Below are 25,666 nucleotides of genomic sequence, written 5' to 3'. Positions count from 1 at the left end.
TGGATTTGTGTGGAGGGAGGGAGGGAGGGAGGGAGGGAGGCCCGTTGTGGTGCTTTGCTTGTGTGGATTTGTGTGGAGGGAGAGAGGGAGGCCCGGTTGTGGTGCTTTGCTTGTGTGGATTTGTGTGGAGGGAGGGAGGGAGGCCCGGTTGTGGTGCTTTGCTTGTGTGGATTTGTGTGGAGGGAGGGAGGGAGGGAGGCCCGTTGTGGTGCTTTGCTTGTGTGGATTTGTGTGGAGGGAGGGAGGGAGGGAGGCCCGTTGTGGTGCTTTGCTTGTGTGGATTTGTGTGGAGGGAGAGAGGGAGGCACGGTTGTGGTGCTTTGCTTGTGTGGATTTGTGTGGAGGGAGGGAGGGAGGGAGGCCCGTTGTGGTGCTTTGCTTGTGTGGATTTGTGTGGAGGGAGAGAGGGAGGCCCGTTGTGGTGCTTTGCTTGTGTGGATTTCGACGAGGTCTCCTGCAGACAGCACGCGTAGTTCCAAAAGTAAACGGCGGGTGTCGCTCCTTACAATGCCAACGAGAGTTTGCGCCACACGCAGACAGCCGCTTTACCGAGCCTCGGTCTGCGTGTGTGCAAATCGTTCTTCTTGGCTGAAGGGATTTAAAAAAAAAAAATCGAGGGAGGCGGGGGGAGAAAGAAAACGAAAAAAAAAAAAAAGCGCCTGGTTTGCTGCAAATGCCAGAGAGAACGAGGAGGCGCCTCAGATGGGGAGTTTGTTTGTCAGGGCGCTCCCAGTCCTTCGCCCCTTTCCCCTCCCCGGGCTATTCTCCTCGTAGTTGCTCGTGGGGGGCGGGGGAGGCGCCCGGACCACGAAGCTGCCCCTGCTCCTGCCGCCTGCCGGAGGAAGCCTCGCCAGCCGCCTCAGCGGCTGTGCGTGGCTGGCTGGGCTGCTGAGGGGGGAGGGGGAGGAGGAATCCATGGCTGCGACGACTCCGCCGCCCCGGCTCCTGCAGTACAGCGTGAAGCTGCTTTTCCTCAGCGAGGAGCAGCTCCTGGAGGGGCTCCCGCTCTCCAGCCCCAACCAGAAAGCGCTCCGGCTGGAGGTGCAGCCGCGGGAGGAAGACGCCGAGATGACCGTGACGGACGGTTAAGTAAAGCGCGCGGTCTGTCCGCGGCTGTGCGCGGCGCGGCCGGCCCGCCTGGGGAGGGGGCGCTGTCAGAGCGGCGCGGGGCTCCGGGAAGGGGCTGGCTGCCCCGCGGGCGGGGGGGAGAGAGTCGTTGCTGCAGCTCATGGGAGCATCGTTCTCCCCCCGACCGCGCTGGGCTGTGTTGTTGTTCTGTGTCCAGTGGTTTAAATGCTTCGCTTTATTTTCTCCAGAGGTGTTTCGTGAGCCGCCTTGGCCTTCTCTCTCTCTCTTTTAAGGAAGTTGGGCGATAGATTTATTTATTTATTTATTTATTTATTTATTTTAAAACATAAGAGTTGGGGAATTGCAAAACCTCTTGGGAGGATTGCCTGGCCAGTAACGTCGGGAAGACATAGCTCTCTCATCCATCGCACAGGTCCTCACGAGTACTTGCTGCGGGGGCATTTAGGGCCGCTTCACATCACCAACTCCCTACACCAAAGGCTTTTTCCGTATAAGAATGAATGTGTGATCTGCGGAGAAGATGGTCACAGCTGGTACACATGGGAGGTTCGTTTTGTTTTTGTTGCTGTCCCTTGGTGTACATGCCCTGGGAAGCATACCGTGTGAGCATGGCGGGGAGATCTGCATGTGGAACCATCACATCCATACACAGGACGCACCTGAACTCCTACACATTCCATGTGAGAATGTTCTAAAATGAGAGGTGCTAGAGCTCAAACTTGTGTGTGTGACATGCACACTCTTTGAAAAGCTTTTTTCTATCATCCCAGATTTGGAAAGGTTGCTTGAGTTTTGCCAGTGAGGATTGAAAGGCACTCTGCATATGCTTGAAGATAGCTACAGATTCTCTGGTTCTCTTTTCATTTCACACAAGCAGTGCCACAGCACTAATTTCCACAAGTCGGGGAGTCCAATTTGGAACTCCTACAGAAGTGGTTGCCACAGAGGTTACAATGTGCAGTCTCTCAGCTCACACAGGTATACCACCGGTATCAGCTGGCCTTCACTCTTTATTTATTAGGACTGCACATGTTCCAAGGTTGAGCCCCAGCATGCAACATTGCACCATGCAAAGTGAGGTCTAGTTCCAAACCATTATAACTCTGACCTCAGATTAAACCCTTGGCAGCTTCAATTGGAGAATAATTCTCACCTGAGCTTTGATGTTGACAGTATCAGTTCAAAAAAGGTGTGCCATGTTCCAGTTGCATATGGTGGACATGGGGACCTGATTGTTCTCATGTTAAGATGACACCTAGCATATTTCCTACAACTAATTTGTATTCTACTAGGTGAACAAACAGAAAATCAACAACAAACATTGGAAGAAAGTGTGGTTAGCAATTCTCTGCCCTTTGATGAGGATGTCCATTTGGGTCCGATTAAGAGAGAGATCGGAAATGGCAGACCACACAGCCAGTAGGGTTGTTGTTGGTTGAATTGTCCATTAAGGATGCTCTGCTCCTTGGGTCCATCAGCTTAGTGCTGCTTGACTCAGTAGTGCAGCAGCAGCTGGACCTTAAGGCCCTGCAGCCCGGCCCCCACCCCCAAATGTCCACCCAGAAAGTATCAGCTGCAGAAGCAAACTCCATTTTATTCCTGTAGTCATGATGGTACTAAAGTTAATTTAAAATGCAAAACTGCACATGCTCAGCCTTTTCTTTTTAAAAAAATCAGGGCTGGCAAAGAGTTTTGTTGTTGTTCTAATACATCAGGAATGCAGAAGCAGTTGCAAAGCATGGAATGGGGGAAAGAGAAAAGTCAGTTGTGTGCTTCACAACTGAAAGACCACGCACAGCCATCTAAAATGGGTCCCCCACAAGACCATTAAGTCTGGGGTTTTAAATTATCTAGCTGCACCACTGGGTTGACTGTAGAAGGACTACCTGGGTGGACCAGAGTAGAAATTACCGTGCTATATAAAAGTGGCGCTATCCAAGAGAAGGCCAATGTGTATTTTTCTGTGTGTGCGTGTGCTTCCTTTGTTGTAGATTGCAGTCACTTATTAGTTATTGGAGTTGAGAACAACTTCGTGAGGCCTGGGTTTTTCCTTCCTTATAGTAAAGTGTTTTGTTTTATTGTACATAGGTTTGTTGTTTGGTTGGAATTTTTTTGTTGATCTACTGTCCATAATGTCCCAACTGGCATCAGGCAAGGACCATAGTCCAGGGGGATAAATGTGGAGAGCCACAGGGAGGTAGGGGTGAAGGGGCATCAGGCATTTGGGGCCACAGGGATTGGTCACCTGCTGCAGTCCCAGGCTACATATCGTTGGGCATCTGCTTTCTAGTTGACCCAACAGTGAGCTGGGTCAGATTCCCTTGTCAGCAACAACTGTGTCCCTGTCCATTTTAAGCCAAATTCTTTGAACAGGTAAGTAATGGACTATTTGTAACTCAGCTTGTTGTGTGGTTCCTGTTGTTTTCCAGGTCTGGTTATGCCATGCAACCTGTTAAGGTGACCCACTTGTGGTAGCATAATGGGGGATTGTTGAAGGCAGGAACTGATGTCTGAAAGGTGTGGCAAGACTTTTGAAAGTGTTGGTCTTGGTTGCAGGAAGGTACCATGTGAGCTCTGTTTAAGGCAGCAAAATGTCTTGGCCCTGGTCTTTCTCTTTCCCTCTGCTCCCCTTTGCTATCTTAGACAGAAGGGGTTGTTGCTCTGAAAATCTGTTTTAATGTCTAAAATGTGCAGGGTTTTTTTTTAAACGTTCCATTACTACCAAGATTGTGCTAAAAATATTACAGAAATGGCAGCAGATGTTCAAACTTTTTTTAAGGGAATGGAGAAACGTTAGAGGCTTAAAATAGCCACCTTGAGCTATGCTTAAGGGTAAGGATAAAGCAAGATATAAAAGTTTTAAATTTATATATTTTAATGAAGACAGCTATTAAAAGGCAGGATTTCAGGTTAGCACCTGAACAATATCCTTAAAAGATCTTTTATATGTAGGCAGAAAATATTGACTATCTAATGACAACTGGCTTCCTTTAAAAAATAAATTTTAAACTAAGCCTTCATCAGAATCCTGATTTCTACAAAACATTTATCATAAACAATTTTAAAACTGCAAATGAATGTTCAGTTCTAGTATATATATGGGGAAAAATTAATCACCTACAATACTGGATTCTTTTTTTCTTTTTTCTTTTTTACCAATAATCAAGGTAAGAGTTATGAAGAGTAATGACTGGAATAGGAGTCTTTAAACTGCTCCCTTTCCATTCTTTCAAATTTGCCATTTTATTATTAAAGACCAAGGAGCATGTTAATATTTCTTTGTATTTTATTCATTTAAACACTTATACTTAGCTTTTCTTTCTTATAAAATCATAAGTGGCTCATGACAAAATTCATAAAATGCATTACATTGTAAAAAAAAAAATGGTCCAAATATGCAAGAAAGACCTTGCTTCAAGTTAGCTTTATTATATAAAAACTGCAATATAGTACTAGAATTGCAATATGTTTATACAACAGAATATATGATACAATCTAGTTGCACAAATATAAAATACTTTTAAGATCTTGTACCTATTTAGAGATTTGGGATATTCTGTATCTTTTATGGACAATATCAGCCTTCCCCAACCTCATCCCTTCCAGATGATTTGGACTAACTCTCATCAGCCCCAACCAGCATGGCCAATGCTCAGGAATGCTGAGAGGTGTAGCCTAAAACAACTGGAAGGCACCAGGTTGGGGAAGGCTTGACCGTATCTCCCATGGTATCATGTACCATGTTTATTTCTTTTAGCTCTTTGTTTGTTTTGTTATACTGAGTTCTAATGTGGCTTTTGTGAGCCTTAGGGCACAGTCCTATGGGGATGTCTCTAAGCCTCCAGACTTAGAGGTTTATGGCCATCCAAAGCAGAGTGGGAGGTGCGGTGGAGGCAATCTTCAGCTCCCACTCTGTAGTTTTGCTTTCACTTGTCCAGCTGAGGCTTCAAGGCGGGGGGGAGGGAAGGAGGCTAGGGAGGCCTGGGGATATGGCATAAGCCATCCCCTCCACACCCACCAACATGCCCCCTTTTCCTTCCCTCCGAGGTCACCTTTGCGACCTCAGAGAGGCGACTGGCGTGAGTCCCTCCACAACAGCTGCGAGGGGCAGGGAGCTCAGACTCCTGGGTCCACAGTTGGAGTGCTGTCTCTGACCTTGGATCCAGGAATCCAAACTATCCTGTGGTCCCTCAGACTCTGCCTAGGGGCCATAGGGTTGCTCTCCCCATGTCTTAATGGGAATTAATTAATGAATATGTGGTACCTATGGCATTTAACCACAAAGGAATGGAAAAGAATATGCTTGAGATCCTCACAGAAATGTTGGAAATATAATAATAATGCATATTGTGTTTACATTTGGTAGCCATATGTAAAGATCTTCAACTTTTTGCTACAATGGCTGCAAAAGTTGAAATAGCGTGTAATTGTAAATTGAAAAATGTTTAGTTTATACAGAAATATAACTCTTTCTGGAGAAAGCCTTTATTCACTTTTCAAATAGGAGATAAGCTCCTTAGGAAAGTTTTTAGTGATCTTTTAAATATACATACATGATACTGTCTTGTACTACAATTATGTGTTGGTTTTTGTTGCTTCATTTTAATTTTTTGTGTTTTTAACAAAAGAATATACATCTGAGTAGCAAAAGTTTAAAGTATTATCTGATTAGTAGCTTTAAGAGCCCTCGAGCCCTCCTGTTCATGTTCATGAGTGTTTTGTTGGAGCAAGTTATGTGTGCTATGTGAGTCTTGAGTCACTTCAGCATGTTCTTTCAGACAGTGGTATCTGGTCTACAAGAGTCATCTACTCTTCTTCCACCTTCATCCCCAACCTGGAATTAAAGAGAGAGAGAGAAAAAAATTCTTCCAGTCATTAATGGTGTTACACTTGGAACAATTCTGAAGTGCAGGTAGTAAGTGCTGACCAAGGCACAGAGCCCAGCTCCTGTAGCCCTGAACGGCAGCATCTCTGCTTCTCCATTATAGTCTGTCGGGCACACCAGCCATAGCACTCATTTTTGCCAAAGTACGCACACAGATTCATTGGTATCTTCAGCAGTACAGAAAACTAATCTGTTCTTCAACTGTGCATGAGCCCTCAACAATGCACATCAACAAAGATGCTGGTGGTATCAGTTTTCCAAATAGCACGCAAGGAGCAGGATCGAAGGAACCATACGCTTAGTTCCATGCACCCAAGGGGACTGTAGCATTGTCTTCCTTGAACAGCAGCACCCTTCCCCCATGCCTCATGGCAAACTGCTTTTCAGACTCCATGTACCCAAAGGAACTTTCTAGTGCAGTTTGAGATACATTTTCTGTTTTAAAGAAGAAAGTTCTTCTGGGTATGCCTAAAATAGCCCTTTGGATCCTGACCAAGGTGTCTTACAGCATAATTCCATACATATCTACTCAAACATAAGACACAATGACCTGGTGCGCATAATTGCCAGAGTCTACTGTGGCTTCTGTAATCCACAGTAGGGTGTGCCATGTACCAGCATCCATTTTGAATAGTCAAGCTGTGGTGGGAAGTTGCTATGGCTTATTGTGTCATCCAAACCCTGCAAGTGTGGATTGTTGGTGTGGTTAACAAACCACCCACAACCCTAAAACAGTGATTGTGCAAACCAGCCCATTGAGTTCAGTTGGGCTTACTCTCGGGTCATTGGATATAGGATTCCAACCTTAAAAATTGTACTAGAGAAGTAGATATGTCTACATTCAGGAGATTTGGGGAAGGGGTTGGGGACATTTGATGAAGCATCACATGAGCAGGAGCATGTGGTATAGTTGTGCAAGTTCAGCATTTCTTAGGACAGAAATGTAAAACCTCAAACCTGTAGTTCCAGGAGGAGGAAATAAATGAGTATGGAAAACACAAAAATTATTTTGATGGACAAAAGTGTAATGAGCTAAAATGTAGGAAGATACAAGAATGCCTGATTGGATGCTACCTTATGCTGAGAAAAAAGTACATGTAGAAAGTTGAACTGTCTCTTACATCTGCAGAGGTTTACCGTAGTAGGCTTAGGTAGTGGTGTTTGTGAGCTGGAAAGATTTTTGCAAGACGTTTTGAGAACGTCTAGTCTAGATGACGTGTTAATAGAGCCTTCTTCCATAAGTTCTGCATAATCAACCACTATGTGGTGGCAGCATCTCATAAAACAGGGCATTGCTTTCCTTCCATTGTGGTGTTGCACTAGCATTGAAGCCATTTATTCTGGTGCAAATGCTTGAGATCAGGATGCTGGGGGAACAAAATGCTTTGCCAGCTCTTTTCTGCTTTGGCCTCCCAACGCTCCTGCGGCATTAGCACCTCCATTTACAGATTTCCCTGAGGCCATTCAGTGAGCCTTTGGCTGAGCTGGGGACAGAATTAAATTCTATCAGGCACATGCCCAGTACACTAGCCACTGAGCCACACTGGCTAGAAAACAATGAAACCGAATGCAGCTGGGACACAGGCTGTCTCCTGTTTGCTCAGCACGGAATGTGCTGTTCACAGATGTTGAAAGCAATGATGTTATCTCAGAGTGTGTTAGAAGACTCTTTAATGCCAGCATTTCCATGGCATTAGGAGAAAGGACTGCTGCCATTATGTGCTTGTGAATACTGAATGCAGGGGGGCCTGGATGATGATAACTTGTTTCATGGAGGTAAATATTGATCTTGGTGTCAGGGCTATTCCTTTTGCCCTTACTTCATAGGTGCCATGGGATTTTTTTTTTTTTAGCATTACATGAATGTGATCTTTGTTTTCATAGAACATAGGGTTGGAAGGGGCCTATAAGACCATCGAGTCCAACCCCCAGCTCAATGCAGGGATCTAAGTCAAAGCATCCCTGACACGTGGCTGTCCAGCTTCATCTTGAAAGCCTCCAGTGTGGGAGGGCACACTACCTCCCTAGGTAATGGGTTCCATTGTCGTATTGCTTTAACAGTCAGGACGTTTTTCCTGATGTTCAGCCGGAATCTGGCTTCCTGTAACTTGAGCCCATTATTCCGTGTCCTGCATTCTGGGATGATCGAGAAGAGATCCTGGCCTTCCTCTCTGTGACAACCTTTCAAGTATTTGAAGAGCGCTATCATATCTCCCCCCAGTCTTCTCAAGGCTAAACATGCCCAGTTCTTTCAGTCTCTCCTCATAGGGCTTTGTTTCTGGTCCCCTGATCATCTTCATTGCCCTCCTCTGAACCCTCTCCAGTTTGTCTGCATCCTTCTTAAAGTGTGGTGCCCAGAACTGGACACAGTACTCCAGATGAGGCCTAACCAGTGCTGAGTAGAGGGGGAATTAGTACTTCACGTGATTTGGAAGCTATGCTTCTATTAATGCAGCCCAAAATAGCATTTACCATTTTTGCAGCCACATCACATTGTTGGCTCATATTCAGCTTGTTTTAAATGTGTGTTGGGCAGATGAGAATTGATTCATCTCAAGAGGAAGCTGTGTGGACAATAAAAGCCATGAAGGTAAAAAGGATGAGATTCAAATATGCTTTGGCAAAGTTCATTTGACTGTTTTGTATATCTGTACACCAAAGCTCACTTCAGGCCTGGTCTAAGGAGACCGTCCCTCTGTGTGCATAGGTGTTGTATGTATTTGCATGTGCATAGTCAGTGGGGCATTTTTTCTCAACAGCATTCCTGCATTGCATCAGAATCTTCTTTTGGTGTGCCATTTCCCCTCCCCATGCAGTTTTTATAAACAAATAAAAATGGAAATGGAAATAAATACAAACTGTTTGTAATGTCGCAGAGAGGCCGCTGAGAAAAGCAGCTTAAAGAAACTTCACAGCAACTGTTTTTACAGTTTTTACACTGATGGTCTTAGTGAAGATCCCTGCCCATAAAAGTAGTGCCATAGTGCAGGGGAATTCCAGCCTCAGATTTCTGTTGCTGGTAAGTACCTAAAGGGGAGGCAAGGATAACATGATAATAATCATTCTGGCGAAACACATCTACCAAGTCTTAATCAGTTACTAACTTAATCAGTTAAGGGCTTATTCCACACACTCACACAGAGAGCAGAATTGTCATTAAACTGACATTATTCTTTTGGCTGTGGGGAGCTCTAAAGCTCAATTTTAGTTTCAGTCAGCAACATTAAAAAGGTATATTCCAGTGTGAAAAGACACTATGTTGTGAGCTGATGCACTGGATTAATATCCCTTCTTAGAGCACTTAAATATGCTCTAACAACTCCTCATACACTTTGCACTCCATCAGTTCAAGCATTTGGCTGGTAATATCTGTCTCTATGCATAGGTATGCTTCTCTGCATAATTCCCCTGAGTCACATTGCAGCAACCTCATGGAAACCATGTCAGATACTGGAGGCGTTTGAAGTGCAAGAACCTGCTAAAACTTGTTTGGTTTGAGGCCACAATAGAACAGGAAAAATGAGTTCCAAGTTAAGCATAATTAGAAAAGGAAACAAAAATAAAACTGCCAATATCATACTGCCCTTATACAAATCTAAGGTGCAACCACACTTGGAATATTGTGTAGAGTTCTGGACACAGCAGCTAAAAAAGGATATTGTAGAGTTGAAAGAAGTGCAGAAAAGGGCAACTAAAATGACCAAGGGGCTGGAGCAACTCCCCTATGAGAAAAGGTTACAACATATGGGACTTATATATTTAGCTTACAGAAAAGGTGAGTGAGAGGAGACATGATAGAAGTATACAAAATTATGGATGGTGTGGAGAAAATGGATAGGGAGATATTTTTTCTCCCTCTCTCATAATACTAGAACCTGGCATCATCCCATGAATCTGATCAGTGGAAGATTCAGGATAGATAGAAGGAAATACCTGTTCACACAGCGCGAAGTTAAAACATGGAATTTGTTGATGGCCACCAATTTGAATGGTTTTAAAAGGGGGTTGGACAAATTCATGGAGGATAAGGCTACCAATGGCTACTAGTTCTGATGGTTATATGCTATCTCCAGTGTCAGAGGCAGTATGCCTATGTACACCAGTTGCTGGGGAGCATGAGAGGGAGAGTGCTATTGCACTCATGTCCTGCTTGTGGGTTTCCCACTGTTTGGCTACAGTGTGAACAGAACACTGGAGTAGATGGACCTTTAGTCTGATCCAGCATGGCTCCTCTTATGTTATTGTGACTACAGATGCATGGTGTTCACCCCATTCTCTGGTGTTTAAGGTGTGCAATCTGTTTTGACTTTTTGTTCTTACCTTCAAGTGCTTGCTATGTTTGTTCAAGAAAACAAGCGCTTTGTAAGCCCTTTTAAAAGTTTTTACACTGTTCGTAAACACTTTAAAAACTGGCTAATCGTGGAAGTTGAATTTGTGACTGATATAATGGCCAGCCAATCAGCACAGTTTCTGGTTAAACACATTTCTCCCCGAGCTTGATCTAGGCTGTATGTATATCTGAGTGGTGTTTATGTTTGCTTAGCAGGCTCACTGCTGAAGCTATGTGCACAGCCTATATACACCCATGGGAAATTGACTCTTTTATACTGCCTTCAAGTCTCTGAAAGCCACAATCTGTACACAGATGTCTGTTTTTACAATTCGATTGTTAGTTCTCCAAGCAAAACACTCAAAAGCATTTTAACATCGTCAATATATATTTAATATAGTAGACAATAACTGTATTTGCACATGTCACACATCATGTTCATTTGAATCATTTTCACCTGACATACGACTTTCCACACTATTATCCTCATCTTCTCTTCATCCCTTTAAATGTCATGTCTAAGAATGTTTGCAAGTAACAATGGAGGTTGCTTTCCTCAAACCAGTGTGAAACATACTTTGTATCAACAATTTCCCAGTCATTTTATTTGGGAGTAGGAGAGAATTAATCAGCCTGGCATCAGGGATTGGCATCATTTGGCAGTTGCTTGTTGTTGTTATCGTTATATAGCATCATCTGTGTACATGATGCTTTAGAGAGAACCGTTATCATAGTTCCCTGCCCGAAGGGGCTTACAAGTCAACATAGTTACAGGGAAGCAACAGAGAAAGGGAGGAACGGCAGCATGGGTAAGAAGGGGAAGAATTATGCCACCCCTCAGAAGGACCCATCACCTACCCTGTTACTGGTATTTTGGCTGCTGTCAGGTTTAGTCAGTCCCCTAGTGGGTAGGTTTCTCAGTGGCAGAAGTGATGCCCTTCCTTTTACCTTAAGGCAGGCGGGCACAGCAGCAACAAAGCTGTCAAGCAATGTCAATGCTGTTGACATTGGCCGTTTTAGTCTGGAGTGATGCTGTGTCGGAGACTAAAATAGAATTAAAATGGTGGGTGCCAGCCACATCCCCCTGGGCTCCTTCTGTGAAAGGAACGCAAGGCCCAGCTATTCAGAACACCAGCTACAACCACCCAGGCCCCATTCAGAGCTGGAGCCCAAGCGGCTGTGGCTGCCATTCCCAGAACACAGAGTTTGGTCAAATCTACCCATACAAAAACCTCTGGTTGTAGTGCTTGAAGAACGTGCATCTTTTATGATGCAATCCAAACTGTCATAGGCTCTCACTTCTCTTAGAGAGGAAGCAAATTAACGTTAACCTATTAGCAACCAGCGCAAATGTGCCCTCAGAAATAATATGCATAATTTTGTTGTATAGGCTGATTTTACGGCGCACGCCCCTGAAGCTCTGAGCATCTTTAATGTTCCGTGAAGGGATTACTTGTCTTCGCTGCTACCTTCAGGTTTCTGTATTAAAATTTACAGCCTGTGAAAATGCCTTACTTTCAGACGTGACTAGATGGATGGATGAATTATTGGTATTTTTGTTACGATGAATCAGTTTCCTGTTGATATGTAGGGAAGCTGAAAGTGACATTATTAAAATAAGTGATTACATTTTCCATCTTTGTATTTATTTACTACATTTTGTCCCATCCTTTCTCTGAAGAATTTCGGGTGATGCACAGGGTTTCCTCTCCAATTTTAATCATGCAATTGATTAAAAGGTAGATTAAGCTGAGAAAGGTGACTAGCTCAAGGTCAACCTGTGAACTTCATGGTTGAGTGCGGGTTTGAACCTGGATTTCCCTGGTCCAAGTCAATTGTCTAAGCACTGCACCACACTATAGTGGGTATGGGGAAAGAGAATTAATACACATTACTACTCTCATATAAGATCTAGCATATATTCAGTGTATAAAATAGTGCCCAAAGATAAATGACACAATGTAAATAAATCATATATCTCCTGCACAGGACAGAAAACCCCAAATCAAACAGATTGTCGTAAATACATTGATCGTTGAACAATGCTAAATGTATGTTCTGTATGACACTCAAGAGTCAGCTGTGCTAACAAACATGCCCTCTGTGCTGCTGTACAGTCGTAGCTGGTCAGGCAGTACCCTCCCAATTCCAGCTTAAAATAGTTAATTCTTGCATCAGTGCTGAGATCTGGCCCCACCAGTGTTGCATTCCTCTTGTTCTTTCATGGACCTGGTTCACACAACACAACATCCCATGGTGGGTTGTCAGCCTTGTTTGTTTCAGAGTAGCTTCTTGTGACGTTCAAACCCAGCACAGTGGCTTCAGCATAGTTTGTTAACCATGCAGAGGCCACCCTGAAAACCCATGGGTTGTTGGGTTGTTCAGGTGGCTTCTTTTCAGAATGGCTTGTTGTGACATGCAAACCTGGCACGATGGCTTGTGCCAAAAGGCTACAGAGCCACTTGGCAAGAGCAGCGGAAAACCTGACTGCTTCTGCTTGCTGCTTCATGAACTCACTAGCCATCTGTGAGGCTGGCAACACCTGTGTGACTGATTCCTGTTTGGGTTTGCCATTACAGCTTGCTCTTTGCAGGTGGGAGAAATGCATGAATTGAGCAGTGATCGACAGCAAAATTTGTGCAAAGTTCCCCAAATTTCCTAATTTAAAGACTTTTTAAAAAACTTTCTGGAATTGTATGCACATTTAGTCAGGGGGAAAAAACCTAGAGACCAAAAATATGCATTCTCTTCCCTGCCCCCCTGTAGGCTAAAGCATAACAATGTGGATTGGAGGGTTGCAGTTTTTACCTTTTTTTCAGTTTTGGGGAGATTTGCATACATTAGCATCAACTAATGTGTATTAGTTAATGCTAATGTGCACAGATCTCCCCAAAAGTGAAAAAAGGTTTTAAAAGCATTATCCCCCCCCCCTCCACATTTTCATGCTTTTATGTATGGGAGGGGAAATGCGTATTTTTGGTCTCTGTTCCCCACCCCCCAACTACATTATGGAAAGTAAAAAAAAGAAAGAACAAGATTCCTTACAATCCACAACACAGAGATGGAATGGGTTTAAGAAAATTTTACTCTTAAAAAAAAAAGTTGTGCCACGAAGGACCCTGGGATACATGCAGGGAGCAAGCTGGACGACCAAGGGGGAAACAAACCATGGCAAACCAAGGAGCGCCTGATTGCCCCCAGTAGCGTGGGTTAGCGATGGATTAAACAAGTCACCATGGCTTGTTGTCAGGGTGGCTTGTCATGACATAAGAACTCACCCCATGGTATAGCTCTGCTGCATAATATGCATACTTTTCAAGTTGGTGATTGGAATACCTTCCCTATGAAGAAAGGATACAACGCTTGCTGGGTGTTTTTTGTTTTTTTTCAAATTTTGGACAGCCTTATAAATAAGTTCACAAATGGTACTAGCAGCATCTTTACTAGCCTAAGATGCTAGTAGTCTACATTTCCGTGCTTGCTGTGAGGAAGTGGAGCCTCTTAGCCAGCTAGTAAAGAAACTGACTTCTAGCAAGCAGACTGGGGGAAGACAAGGAGTGATGACACCCCCCTTCTGCCAGCCTTGTCACCTATGACTACTAAATAAGTTGTAAAATAAAAGGCTGGGTTAGAAAAACAGATCTGAAGGAGGAGGGGACATGATAGAGCTTTATGAAATTCTGAAGGATACTAATATTTGGGATCACACAATGAAACTGATTGGTGGTAGGTTCAGAGTGAACAGAATGAGGGATTGTTTTATAGAATACAAAGTTATTCACTCCTACAAGATGTGATGCTAATAGCTTAGGTGGCTTTTTTTTAAGTTAGACAAATTAAATAAGTCCATCAACAGCTATTAGCATGTTAGTAAAATAGAAACTCCACATTTGGTGGCAATTCAATATCACTTGGTGGGGAGAAAAAAATGGGCCAACTACCTTCATGCTCTTCTTTGGGCTTCCCATAAGCATCTGTCTGGCCAGTATTAGAAGCAGGATGCTGGACTAAATGGCATCTCAGTCAGGCTGGTTGAAGAGGATTTTTCTTAAGAGGGGGTGCCTACTGCCCATTGTGCAGGATTGTATGAGCTACTAGAGTACATGTGTGGGCATAGCCCTGTGCCCAGGAATTATAGTACATATTCAATCAGATTTTTTTATTTGACATTTCATTTAAAGTGTGTATGAAACTTAGATGAGTAGACAAACTAGATAAACTTCGCACATTTTACACAGGTGATAGATTTCAAGCTTGATGGACCCTTTAACCTCAACTTGGAGTTATTTACTGTTTGGCATCTTATATGGCTAGGCAGGTGTGCATGCGTATCTTCCAGGGTGGCAGGATTGTCCAACCCTCCAAATTCTCCAGTACTTTATCTAGAAATGGAGTAACGCACTACGCGGCATTGGATCCCAGCTAATGTTGATGTAGCCCTCCGAAGAAATTCAATTTTTGTCTTTTGAAAGGTTCTAAGAATTAAAAAAAAAAAAAAGTAAAGGTGTCCCCAACCAGTCGTGTCTGACTCTAGGGTGTGGTGCTCATCTCCATTTCTAAGCCGAAGAGCCAGCGCTGTCCAAAGACGCTTCCGTGGTCATGTGGCCGGCATGACTGAACACCGTAGGTGCACGGAACACTGTTACCTTTCCTGCCGAAGCGGTACCTATTTATCTACTTGCAATTTCTTGCTTTCAAACTGCTAGATTGGCAGAAGCTGGGACTGAAGACGGGAGCTCACTCCGTCACGCAGCACTTGGGTCTCGAACTGCTGTCCTGCCGACCTTCCGGTCTGCAATTCAGCATCTTAACCACTAAGCCTCAAACTGTCTCTCCTGTTTTGTGATCGTACGAGCAACTGGGCTATTTCATAATGCCAAACAAACATGGGCTAGGGGGAACAAACTGCCTTGGAAAGTTTTGCCCAGCCTCACTCAAATTCTGGCAGCCTTGCTAAGATCAAATAAACACTTTGTCTGAAAAGGCATTTACCATTATGAGAGATAGATTATAATGTAAATATACCACCCTATTTCATCTCATTTAGCAAGACAATCTGAAGGCTGCTTCTCATGTTTTGTTCATGGGAATGAACTTTATACATGATACACTGTTGGAACATGAGAATGATAACTCATATGCCTAGGTCAGCCTATATAGGCATTAGTGATGTGTAATGCCTATACCATTGGGCTTCTACGTAACCAGGTCTGGTCCCATTAAAGTCAGCAGAGAGATGTCAGTATAACTGAACTGTGAATCTGTTGTGATAAAAATATTCCCTTTTGGAGGAATGTAGGACCAAAGGTAGGCAAAGAAGCCAGACCTAAGGAAAAAAACAATATTCTTTGTTCTAATGTTATATATTGTAATGCCCAAGTAAGAATTGTTGGAGAAAATGAGGAACTTTTTTCCTTTAAAGTATAATAATCTCTCAAAGCATGTGGACTTATATTTATAATGTTAAAAGTTAAAACAAGTACTAATAAATATAAAGATGAATATATTCCACATATTCTTGCTTAGGAGTATGCTTTAATCCATGTTTATTTGTTTGTGTCTGCTAAGAGTCAACATTTTCAGGAGAAAAATGGTGAAAAGTAGACAATGAGGTTTAATAAAACAGGTTCTCTTTCAAATCCTGTTGGAAATCTTATGTGGAACTTCAGTAACTGTGTCCAGAATGTAGCTGTCTATTGCCTCAAACACTCTTGTGATGCCTTCAAGACTAACAAATTTATTCTGGCATAAGCTTTCATGGACCACAGCCCCCTTTGAAGTGGGCTATAGTCCATGAAAGTTTATGCCAGAATAAATTTATTAGTCTTTAAGGTGTCACAAGTTGTTGTTTTTGAGTAACAATAGAATCCTATACATGCCACTCATGTCTACTCACAACAGGATATAGGATTGTAGCTTAAGGAGTAACTCCCACTGAACTCCATGGGTCCGCTATGAAGTAGACATAGGATTGTACTGTAAGACTCCCAAATCTTTCCTCCTCCCAACCTAAACTGGGGCACAGGAGAAATTGAAAGAAAAAAAAATATATGACAATCTGGATGAGAGAATGTGGTCTACACTATTTTAGGAATAATTTTCTGTGGTGTTGTACTTGTTGTTTGCATCCCAGCTGTTAGTTTTGCTTCATAGCCATGCCAGACATGCCCTGCTGTTGCGCTACATTTTAGCTTTTATTTTCCTCCATGACTTGACTGTATAATATTCCTTTCCAACTAGGAACTGGTAATGTGTCTGTACATTTTTTGTTGAAAGGAGTGTTTTTCTCCTTGTCGTTTTCCTATTTTCAAAGAGGTCATTTAAACTGCACACTTATAAAATATGCCTAAAGAAAGCAAGGATTTGATATATAACCACAAAATAGGACCGCATATTAGAACTACGCAAACTGAATCACATCAAAAACACCTATGTGTCAGACATGACTGGCATCTCGGATGTATATCCTAGAGTCATAAAAGCTTGCCATTGTTAAATACCATGAGGTGTAAGGAAAGAAGGTTGCACATTTTCTTTTAGTATTGCTTGCCAGAATGTCAGTGTGGAAACAATAGGAAAAGCAGCCAGTAAGATTTGTTACTTCATTTTACTTGTATAATACATGTACTGGTGGTTTAAAAATAAAATATGAACTAGAAACACTGTGTTAGCAGGTTTTTTGAGGCCTCTGTGAGTCAAACTAGCAGATGTATGCATATGTTAAATGCTTGATCCCATCTTTAATTTTTTTTTTAAGGTAGCTAGAGGGGCAGGCGGAGGCAGTAATCTTGATTTAGACCTTGGCAGAGTGTTAACCCTTTCCTCTGCAAAGTTTTCCTAACTTAAAGTCTGCTATGGGTGCAAATAACTTTTCAGGTCATATCACAAATTAGGGAGAAAGGATTAAAAGCACACCTCTCCCTTCACCATGGTCCCAATTCACATCTCTCCCCCGTTACATTTTTTTTTGTTCTTGTAAATTAAAGATATAGCAATATGATCATGCATTTAACATATCCTCTTGTTCTTCTATGTGGTCTCTATGCAGCCCCACATATGGGTTTGCTGGACTTTCCATAGTTCTTAGGCTGCTGTTTTTATTGATAATCTTCTGTTTTTATTGAACTTTTATTGAATACGTCTTTATTGATATTATATCTGTTTATATGGTTTTTATCTTGCATGCCTCCTCGAGAAGGTTCTGCCCATAAAAGTAGACTCAAATAATTTAAAAGAAATAAAAATATAAACTTCAGGAAGCTTGTATAGCTAGACTAGAGTTTTGGCAGGGGCCTCACCCCATCTTCTGACTGCATGAGCAGTGGGAGCATCGGGGCATGGTCTGTGGCTAGATAAAAAATAGGGGGGAAACTTTGAGTTAGTTTTGCTTTTTTCTTTTCTTTTATTATTTATTCTGTCTTTCTCTCCTCTTGTATTCTTTGCAGTTTGATTTTTTTTCTGGGTTTTTCTTCAGCATCTTTGGTGTGAGGTATTCGATGGCATCTCAGAAATTTGCGGTCATCCTAAAGTGCTCATTGTGTGTGGGGAAATTGCCACTAATGGATGGCCACTCTCTTTGCTTCCAGTGTGGGGGATGCTTACCTTGTACATTCGTGCAAGCACTTTCATGCTTTCATTTGGCAGACTTAGAGAAACAGAGCATCCCAACTGAGGGCTTTCCTTTGTCAGAAGGCACTCAGGGCACCAGATTCCAGTTTGTCAAGATCCAAGACTTCAGTTCTCTGTTCTGTTGCTTTCCATTAATTTATAATGGATCTGCTGGTTGAGGGGTATATGGTGTCTCCCTAGAGGCCACTTCAATTTTGATGGAGCCTGCTGGCAGAATTGTCAGTTTCAGTCTGGGCAACTCTTCTAGTGTCCCAATCCTGCCCTTGATGGTGGGCTCTACGCTTCTGGTAATGTTGAAGCTTTCTCTCAAGCAACACAGGTTGTCATCTTCAGAGGTGTCTAAAATAAATTGTCACCCATGTGTGAGACAAAAAGCTGCCTAAGTCAGGTTCCTTGGGATAGACTTAGCAGCCATTGGACCTGGAGGCACTTTCTCCAACTGAAGTTTGAGAAGTTTGCCATTATGTCTACTAAAATTCTACTGATAGGCCTTTTTCTGGATACTGATTCAGAAAAGGACTGGTTAAGAGTGAGTCTTTAAATCAGGAGTGGGCAACTTCTGAGGGTCTGGGGCCCAATTTCTGCCCCCTAGATCATACCAGGGGCTGCACCCCCTGCCATCAGTGGCAATGCAGTGAGACAAATGAGGCACAGGGGAACAAGCACCTTGATTTAATGCACTCCTGCATACCTTGTTTTAAAGGAAAAATATGAGAAAATTCTCCCCTCTGTACCACCAAATTGCTGGTGGACTGTCAGCAATTAGGAGATGGCAGGGGCCACAAAAAGGGATAGGAGACCACATGCAAACTGTGGGCCATGTATTGCCCAATCCTGCTTTAAATCTTCACAAGTTTTTATTTCTGCATAACTCTGTAAGACCCACACAGGCAGAGTTTATAAAGTTTGTTTTAATTTTTAAAGTTCATGTTCTAAAGATTTATCGTAGGGACATAAATTTAAAGACTGAAATTTTGGAACCTTGACCTCTGTGCTCATAGGCAGCCGAGCATGAGACTGGGTGCAATAGTCCCCTAGCTCTGAATAACAACAGGCACTGGATGCATGATTGCTACAGAAAGACCCCCTATGTAGCATTGTGGTGCTGTCCAAGAGAGTGGAGATTGAGCCATGGCTGGATGTGGTCCTTGGTGTAGAATACTAAAGAGGCATGGAAACAACTGCATCTAATTCTGCCACCACAACGGCAGAGTAAAGAGAACTGGAATCTTGTGAGGTAAGTGGAGCATCTAAGACTCTGCCCTGCTTGTCTTGCATACGATGCTCATTACAACTCAAGTTTAACAGCTACAGTAAGCCATAAGTTTGTACTGTGTGTGGTCATTTACTCCATGCTTCACATCTACTAATTCTGTCTTGTTCAGATTGTCAGCTGGTTTTATTATGTGAACTGTTTGATACTGAAAATATTTTAGGATAGGATGAAGGCTGGCCTCTGAGGGCATGATTTCAGCAAGGCAAATATACTGCCACATCACATCTTTTGGCTGTCTTTGTGCCCTTGTGATGGTGCAAGGGAATGCAGATACAGCAATTGCAGAAAAACGTTTATTTATATATTTCATTTCTCTACCGCCCAATAGCCAAAGCTCTCTGGGTGGTTCACAAGTGAGCCAGCTAAATGGCCTGAGGGCAGGGTGGATGAGGACTGTGTCTGAGCAGCTGTCCAACTTAAGGGGGATTTGGAAGCATGCCTATTGGGCCCAGACTACTGCTGGGAGATGGCGCTGGGCATGTTTGGGCTCTGCAAATCTTGGGTTAAAAGGATGGGAGACAGCAGTCCAGTCAGGGAATGGGAGCACTGGTAGGGCAGCTGGTGAGGAGGAAACAAAAAACAAGTCTCGGAGCAAGTTTGGATGGGGCTAGATGAGCATGTGCTGGAGCTTGCCGGTTTTCCAAGGCTGGGGAAAGGGGCAATGCCTTTCCCAATCTAAGCCTTATTGGAGCACTGTGATCTCTACCTTATTGTAGACTTTCCCAACATGGCCAGGCTAGCTAGAAATGATGGGAGCTGCAGTCCAACACATCTGGAGGGGACTAGGTTAGGGAAAACAGCTTTATTGCACAACAGAAATAAATAACCCTCATTTTAAGTCAATTGGACAGATTGTTCATTCCTGACACAATCTTCAGTGTGTTGTTACAACTGTTAAGTTCAGGTTTAGGTCCTGAGTTGAATGGAGTATAAGTACACTGGGTACTTGTTTGACTCTATCCTGTTGTTTCTGCTTTTTGCTTTTTTTAAAAAAACATTTGCATATTTTTTTGCCATTATGCTATATGTCTTTGTTTTCGATTTTCTCCTGTGTTAAAAAAATACATTGTAGGGAAATAAAAGAATGTGAAAGAGAAATGGAAAGTCATACAATAACTCTTTGTTCTGTTGATGGTAAATTCATCAGTAATTACATTGGATTTTGTTGTATTTATGCAACATGCAATTATAGAAAGGTCTCACAAAACGAATACATTCTTGAAAGGTAGAGTTTGTTCAGGCTATCTTACAGAGATGCAGGGTTGTCGTTATTTTAAGTAAGCCATCATATTTAACTGGTTTGGGCTTAGTCCAGTGCCTTTGCTATGTCTTTGCCTGAAATATGTGTTTTGTTTTTGGCAGTGTACATGTGTTATTTATTCAATCACACTTCAGACTGGTGTAACACATCTAACATCTTAATACATGGAACCCAAAGGAGAGTAATAGAAATACCTTGTTCCTCTTGAAAATAAAGTGGAGACATATGTACAGAAGTACAGATTTTGCAGATAAACCTGTATTTCCAGTAAACAACCACCGTCTAGACATGCTTCCAGTGAAGGCATAAAGAGTTTTCATTTCAAATATCACTGAGCTGTGAAAGCAAAGTTATGCACAATTTGTTCCTCAAGATTCTTGCATAAAAGTTTCTATTACATGTGAACTTCAGTATTTAGTACCAGTTAAAAAATGTGTCTATTTGAATGGTTTAGAAAAGGAAGAATTAGGTTGTAACAGCGTGATGAAGAAATCAATCACATGTCAAATTTGTGGCATTGACCATTGCATGCAAGCATACTTATTTAAGTGTATTTGCCAAATATTTATGTATTAGTATCGCTCTTGCTTTATACATAAGCAGGTCAATTTCCTTCTGAAAGAGAATTTTAGTATTCGTCAATTGCAGCAAGTGGTATTAATATATTGTAATCTGGATGCAGATCAATTCTGGATTTTATTGTACTTTAAAAAATAGTAGTGTGCTACAATCTAGCAAAAATCTAGCAGAACTTGTAAAATTAGCAATATTTTCAGTCAGGGTGCTGTGAGAGTGGCCTTACCCTAAGGAACTGGGCAGTGGTGCTTCTTTTCCCCATAACTGATGGTTTCTTCAGGGAACCATCTGAGACAGATATTTCCTACTCCAAAATTCCTTTTTCTTAAAATCGCTATTTTGTCTGATAAGTTTTAAAATAAGCAAAGCCCATCCTTTACTTAATTGTAGTATTTCAGCACTATGCAGCAGGAAGCGTGCAGCTGGTGAAGCACTGTACAGAATGTATTACTACCCCCCCACACACACACACCTTGTAATGAACCCCACTTTCAGGCCAGATGCAGTCAATGGGTGTGATGCTAAAAGTCTTCTGCTGGTTTCTTTCTCCTGTTAAATGACCGTTCCTTCTGGAGGACGTAAAGGATCAGATATTATTCATTAGGGCTATGTATTCATGTTAAGGTTCAGGGGTGTGGATGTACGGGCTCACTGTCTCTTGGTGCTGCTGTAGCATTTCCTATAGCACATATGCTGCTGGAATTTTTTTACCATTGCCCCCCAGTTGTACATGCATCAGCCCAGGATTAGGCAAAGGGTAGCCACTGTTATACAAGCAATTATATATGCACATTCATGATAATTCATGGCAGCAGGTGGAGGTTTAGCAGAAGCATTGTAACAGCGGGCAGCAGGGGTACTGGCAGATCCTAGACCTGCTTTATAAGCAGGCTGAATTCAGTTTGAGAACCAGTGTGGTGTACCAGTTAGAGTGTTCGACTGGGTTTTGGGAGACCTAGGTTCTAGTCCCCACTCCGACATGAAGCTCATTGGGTGACTTCGGGACTGACTCTTAGCCTAACCTACATCACAGGATAATATTGGAGAGGAAGAGGTCCATGAAAGTTGCCTTGGGTTTCTTGCAAGAGAAATAAAAGATGGGATATTAATGTGATAATAAATATTATGGACCCGCACTAACCAGATTCAACTGTGATGCAGCATGGCATTCAATACCTTACTGTGCAGGGGAAAGCAGCAACAGATGATTTCCTGTTTTGTCCAGCCGTAATAGATCTCAGCACTCTCAACCTTCTCTTAGCTTAGTTGTAACCTAATTCCATCTGGCTCCTCTCTCAAGTCAAGCAGTGAGCAGGAAAGCAAAGTCTTGACCTCCTTTTCACCAGCACTAAAGCACCCACACAAATTTAGGCAGTGTATCTGTTGTGATTCTGTAGAATTTGAACAGGAAATCAAAAAGATTTTTGAATCTTCAGTTTAATTAAAGGAAGAATCATCTCAAAGCTGTCACACAGTTTGATGGCAGCTATGCAAAATATTAGTGTCTTAACATGATGCCATTTTGCACAACAACTTCATTTGTTCCTTCTTTTGTGCTTCTGGTAAGTTAGTTAATATTAAGACAAGTTAATTATATATTTTAGCTTTCAAATATGATGGTTCTTTTCCTATAGAACAGGAGAAATAGTATTCGCATGGTGAGCTAAACATATCTCTTCTCATCTCTGCCAAAAATATGTAAGCAGCACCATGAGTTATATTCATGGAACTCATTGGACATGCTAGCTTGTATATTCATTGTCAGATAGTCTGCAGACAGTCAGAGCTGTCATGTTTTCCCCATCCCTTTTCATAGTGTGGTGCTTTCAACATCTTGTGCCATATAGCAAAGTTGAGAAAAAGAACCCACAAATTTTATTTTCTTACCAGGAAACATCCAACGTGTTTAGGTAACCAAAACAGCAGCCCTGTTATTTACATGGTGTAGAACTATACACATGAAAAAATATATATGATCAGGAGATAATAGAACTACTTCACACAACTACTTTCCTCCAGAAACAGCACCAAATCAACCAAAGGCTTCCTAAAAGAGCCATGTTTGGTCAAATGCTTAATATAATACAATAATTCCATCTTTGCAAAGTCCTCCTTAAAGCCTTCTGTACCGGGGTGTATTTGTAGGTATAAACTATCTGTATAGTTGATTTCAGAAATTGCCTCAGGTACAAATCATCAGGCCTTTCTAATTGAGATGAAATGTGCCCCATTGTTTATACTTAGTATTTCATCTGATAAATAGGAACAACTGAACTTTGCAATACCCATCACACTGACCTGGGAGTAAGTCCCATTGAACTCAATGGGGTGGGGTTCTTTCAGATGAGGCTTTTATTGTGCAATTGCCCTCCACAGAATTTCAGGGGTCCAGATGGTGTCATCTTCCATTTGTAACCTTCCTGTGTTTTCCCATTGCTGCTTTTGTCTTTTTTCATACCACAGAAAATATGTTAAGGAGAGAGACACTGCATAGCTGCACAATGTGTTTTGATTGGTAGTACTAGGAGCACCTCCATCTGTGTAGGTATGCATAGGATTGCACTGTAAGCCATTTATGTTAATGTTTTAAGAGGGAAATGTGCTTTCTTGTTTTGTAAAGCACCTTGTGGTGTTCCGCATGAAAGATGCTATGTAGGGTAACTGGTCTCTCTGCTATAGTCATAAGATGACATGTGTATGTTGGTTGTCTAAAGAAAAACTATGTATTTCAATAATAAAGAAAAGAAATAACTACAGAACAGGGATGTCCCTGCTATAAGATCAGTGGAAGCAGTTACTCCAGACAGCAGATTCCAGAGGGGGTGACTTTTGCCTGTCTTAATCTCCATCATTATAGAAATGAGCCATTTTAACATTTTTGCTTTAGGTACAAGAATGTCAGACTGGTACAATTAAAGAATATTGGTATGCTTTAAAGAATACAGTTGTAAATCTACTGAAAGAAGGAACACATTATCTATTGGGGGGGACACTTGTTTACTAGCCAGATTTATTTAACCTGTTCTACTTTTTAAAATTAGGCTACAAGTTTTTGGCTAAATTAAACAGTTGCCCTTAACGAGAATGTGTAGCATAAGAAGCCTATACTTGTACACTTATTTATTATTTGTAGTACCATGCCTTTCTATTTGAATATCCACAAGATGACTAATAGTTATTTTAATAGTTTGTATTGAATTTTAATGACAGTGATCAAAAGTTCAACCAGCATCAAGCCATAGTAATAGCAGGAAATAGTCAAAGATCCAAACCAGAACAATCATACAGCCTCAAAAGCACAATGAAAGAAAACCACTTTAGCCAGCTGCCTAAAAGAAAATAGGGAAGGAAGGCGTTCCACAGAATTGGTGCCACTGCTGAGAAGGCCCTACCCCCTCATACCTATCCACAGTGGCTGGGAAAAATAGAAGTTGTTTTAATCCACAAGAAGACCTATGCAGACTGAAGACTGTAATTCTAAACACTTCCTAAAATTGAATGGGACTTACTTCTGAACAAAAGTATCTATGCTCTTGCCTGTGGGGATAGGCATTATAGGGATTTTGTATGGTGAAACCACAGTTTTCCTTCCTTTTCCAGCTGATTTCAGAAGAGCAATTCTTCAATAATGCTAAAGGGCTCTGCTATGAAAAGGATCCACACAGCCTGATAACCTGTTCCAGTCTATTAGTTTGCAACAAACATGCAGTTGTTCCTCGTACATTGCAGAGGGTGGGGTGAGATGCGATCCAGATGTCTTTCCTGAAGGTGGCATAAAATATGTGTATTGCATTTTCCCATCGCTCAGAACACCATATTTTGTTGCTGGAAAAATGCAATGTTCATTCATAAATTGCAGTGGTGAATTGTTTGTGGAATGTATTGGGGGTATTACAAGCAACTATCATGTAGTACATTTGATCTCCTTACTGATGAATGACAAATCTCGCTCTCCTTGGTTGTGCTTTCTGTGACCTTTTAAAAATGCATTTGAATATATATATATTTAAGGTCTTCCTTGCTTACCTTTTGAAGTCTAGCCTCTCTTGCGGTAGTCACATTTCGTCCCCACCACACACATAGCAGTGCCCCTGTCATTTCATGAATATTTTATTTTTTCTTTCCAAACATCTGTTTTATTTCTTGGGAGGATGTGCACTTCATTTCCACAATAAAATAAATAAATATGACACATCCTTCCCTCCACCGTACAGCAAGACTACCCACTGGCTACGTTCCTCCCATCAGCCATCTAACCTGTGAATCATGACTTGTGGTATTGCCCTATGAAAGCTAAGGCAGCAATCCTACATATACACCTTTACCTGGCAATTGAATTAATTGAATGCAATAGGATTTATTTCTGAGTAGACATGCATAGGATTGCACAGTAAATCACTATTTCAGGACCCTTTGACTGAGCTCCTTATTGGGGGGGGGGTGTTTTTAAGACGGGGAGGAAAGCTATTTTTTATCATTCTGAGAAGCTACATGTTACAAAAAGGATTAAAAGAAATGAATCACAGGACAACAAATGGGAATTCTATTACCAGGAAAGTGCCAGGTGGAAGGTAAAGCAACTTATACAAAAAACAGTTATATGGTCATGTTTCAGATTGG

General features: G+C 42.0%; 1 protein-coding gene across 4 annotated transcripts in view; it reads left to right on the top strand.

Moving 5' to 3' along the window:
* The first annotated feature begins 678 nt into the window (after nucleotides 1-678).
* LOC146352576 (histone-arginine methyltransferase CARM1-like) overlaps nucleotides 679-25,666 on the top strand; it is a 93,098-nt gene continuing 68,110 nt past the window's right edge. For all 4 annotated transcript variants that reach the window (XR_014787771.1, XR_014787770.1, XM_084834408.1 and 1 more), the window contains exon 1: nucleotides 679-1,084. Coding sequence is in view for 2 of the 4 variants with exons in the window: in XM_084834408.1 (XP_084690534.1) it covers nucleotides 916-1,084 (169 nt within the window). In the remaining 2 variants the exon portion in view is untranslated. The remainder of the gene's footprint in view (nucleotides 1,085-25,666) is intronic.

This window comes from Heloderma suspectum, chromosome 2 (genome assembly GCF_057233095.1).
Source record: "Heloderma suspectum isolate Gila_16-S chromosome 2, 16-S_ref, whole genome shotgun sequence".
Taxonomy (NCBI): domain Eukaryota; kingdom Metazoa; phylum Chordata; class Lepidosauria; order Squamata; family Helodermatidae; genus Heloderma; species Heloderma suspectum.
Note: the sequence above shows the minus strand (reverse complement) of the source record. Positions and strands in the feature narration are given on the sequence as shown.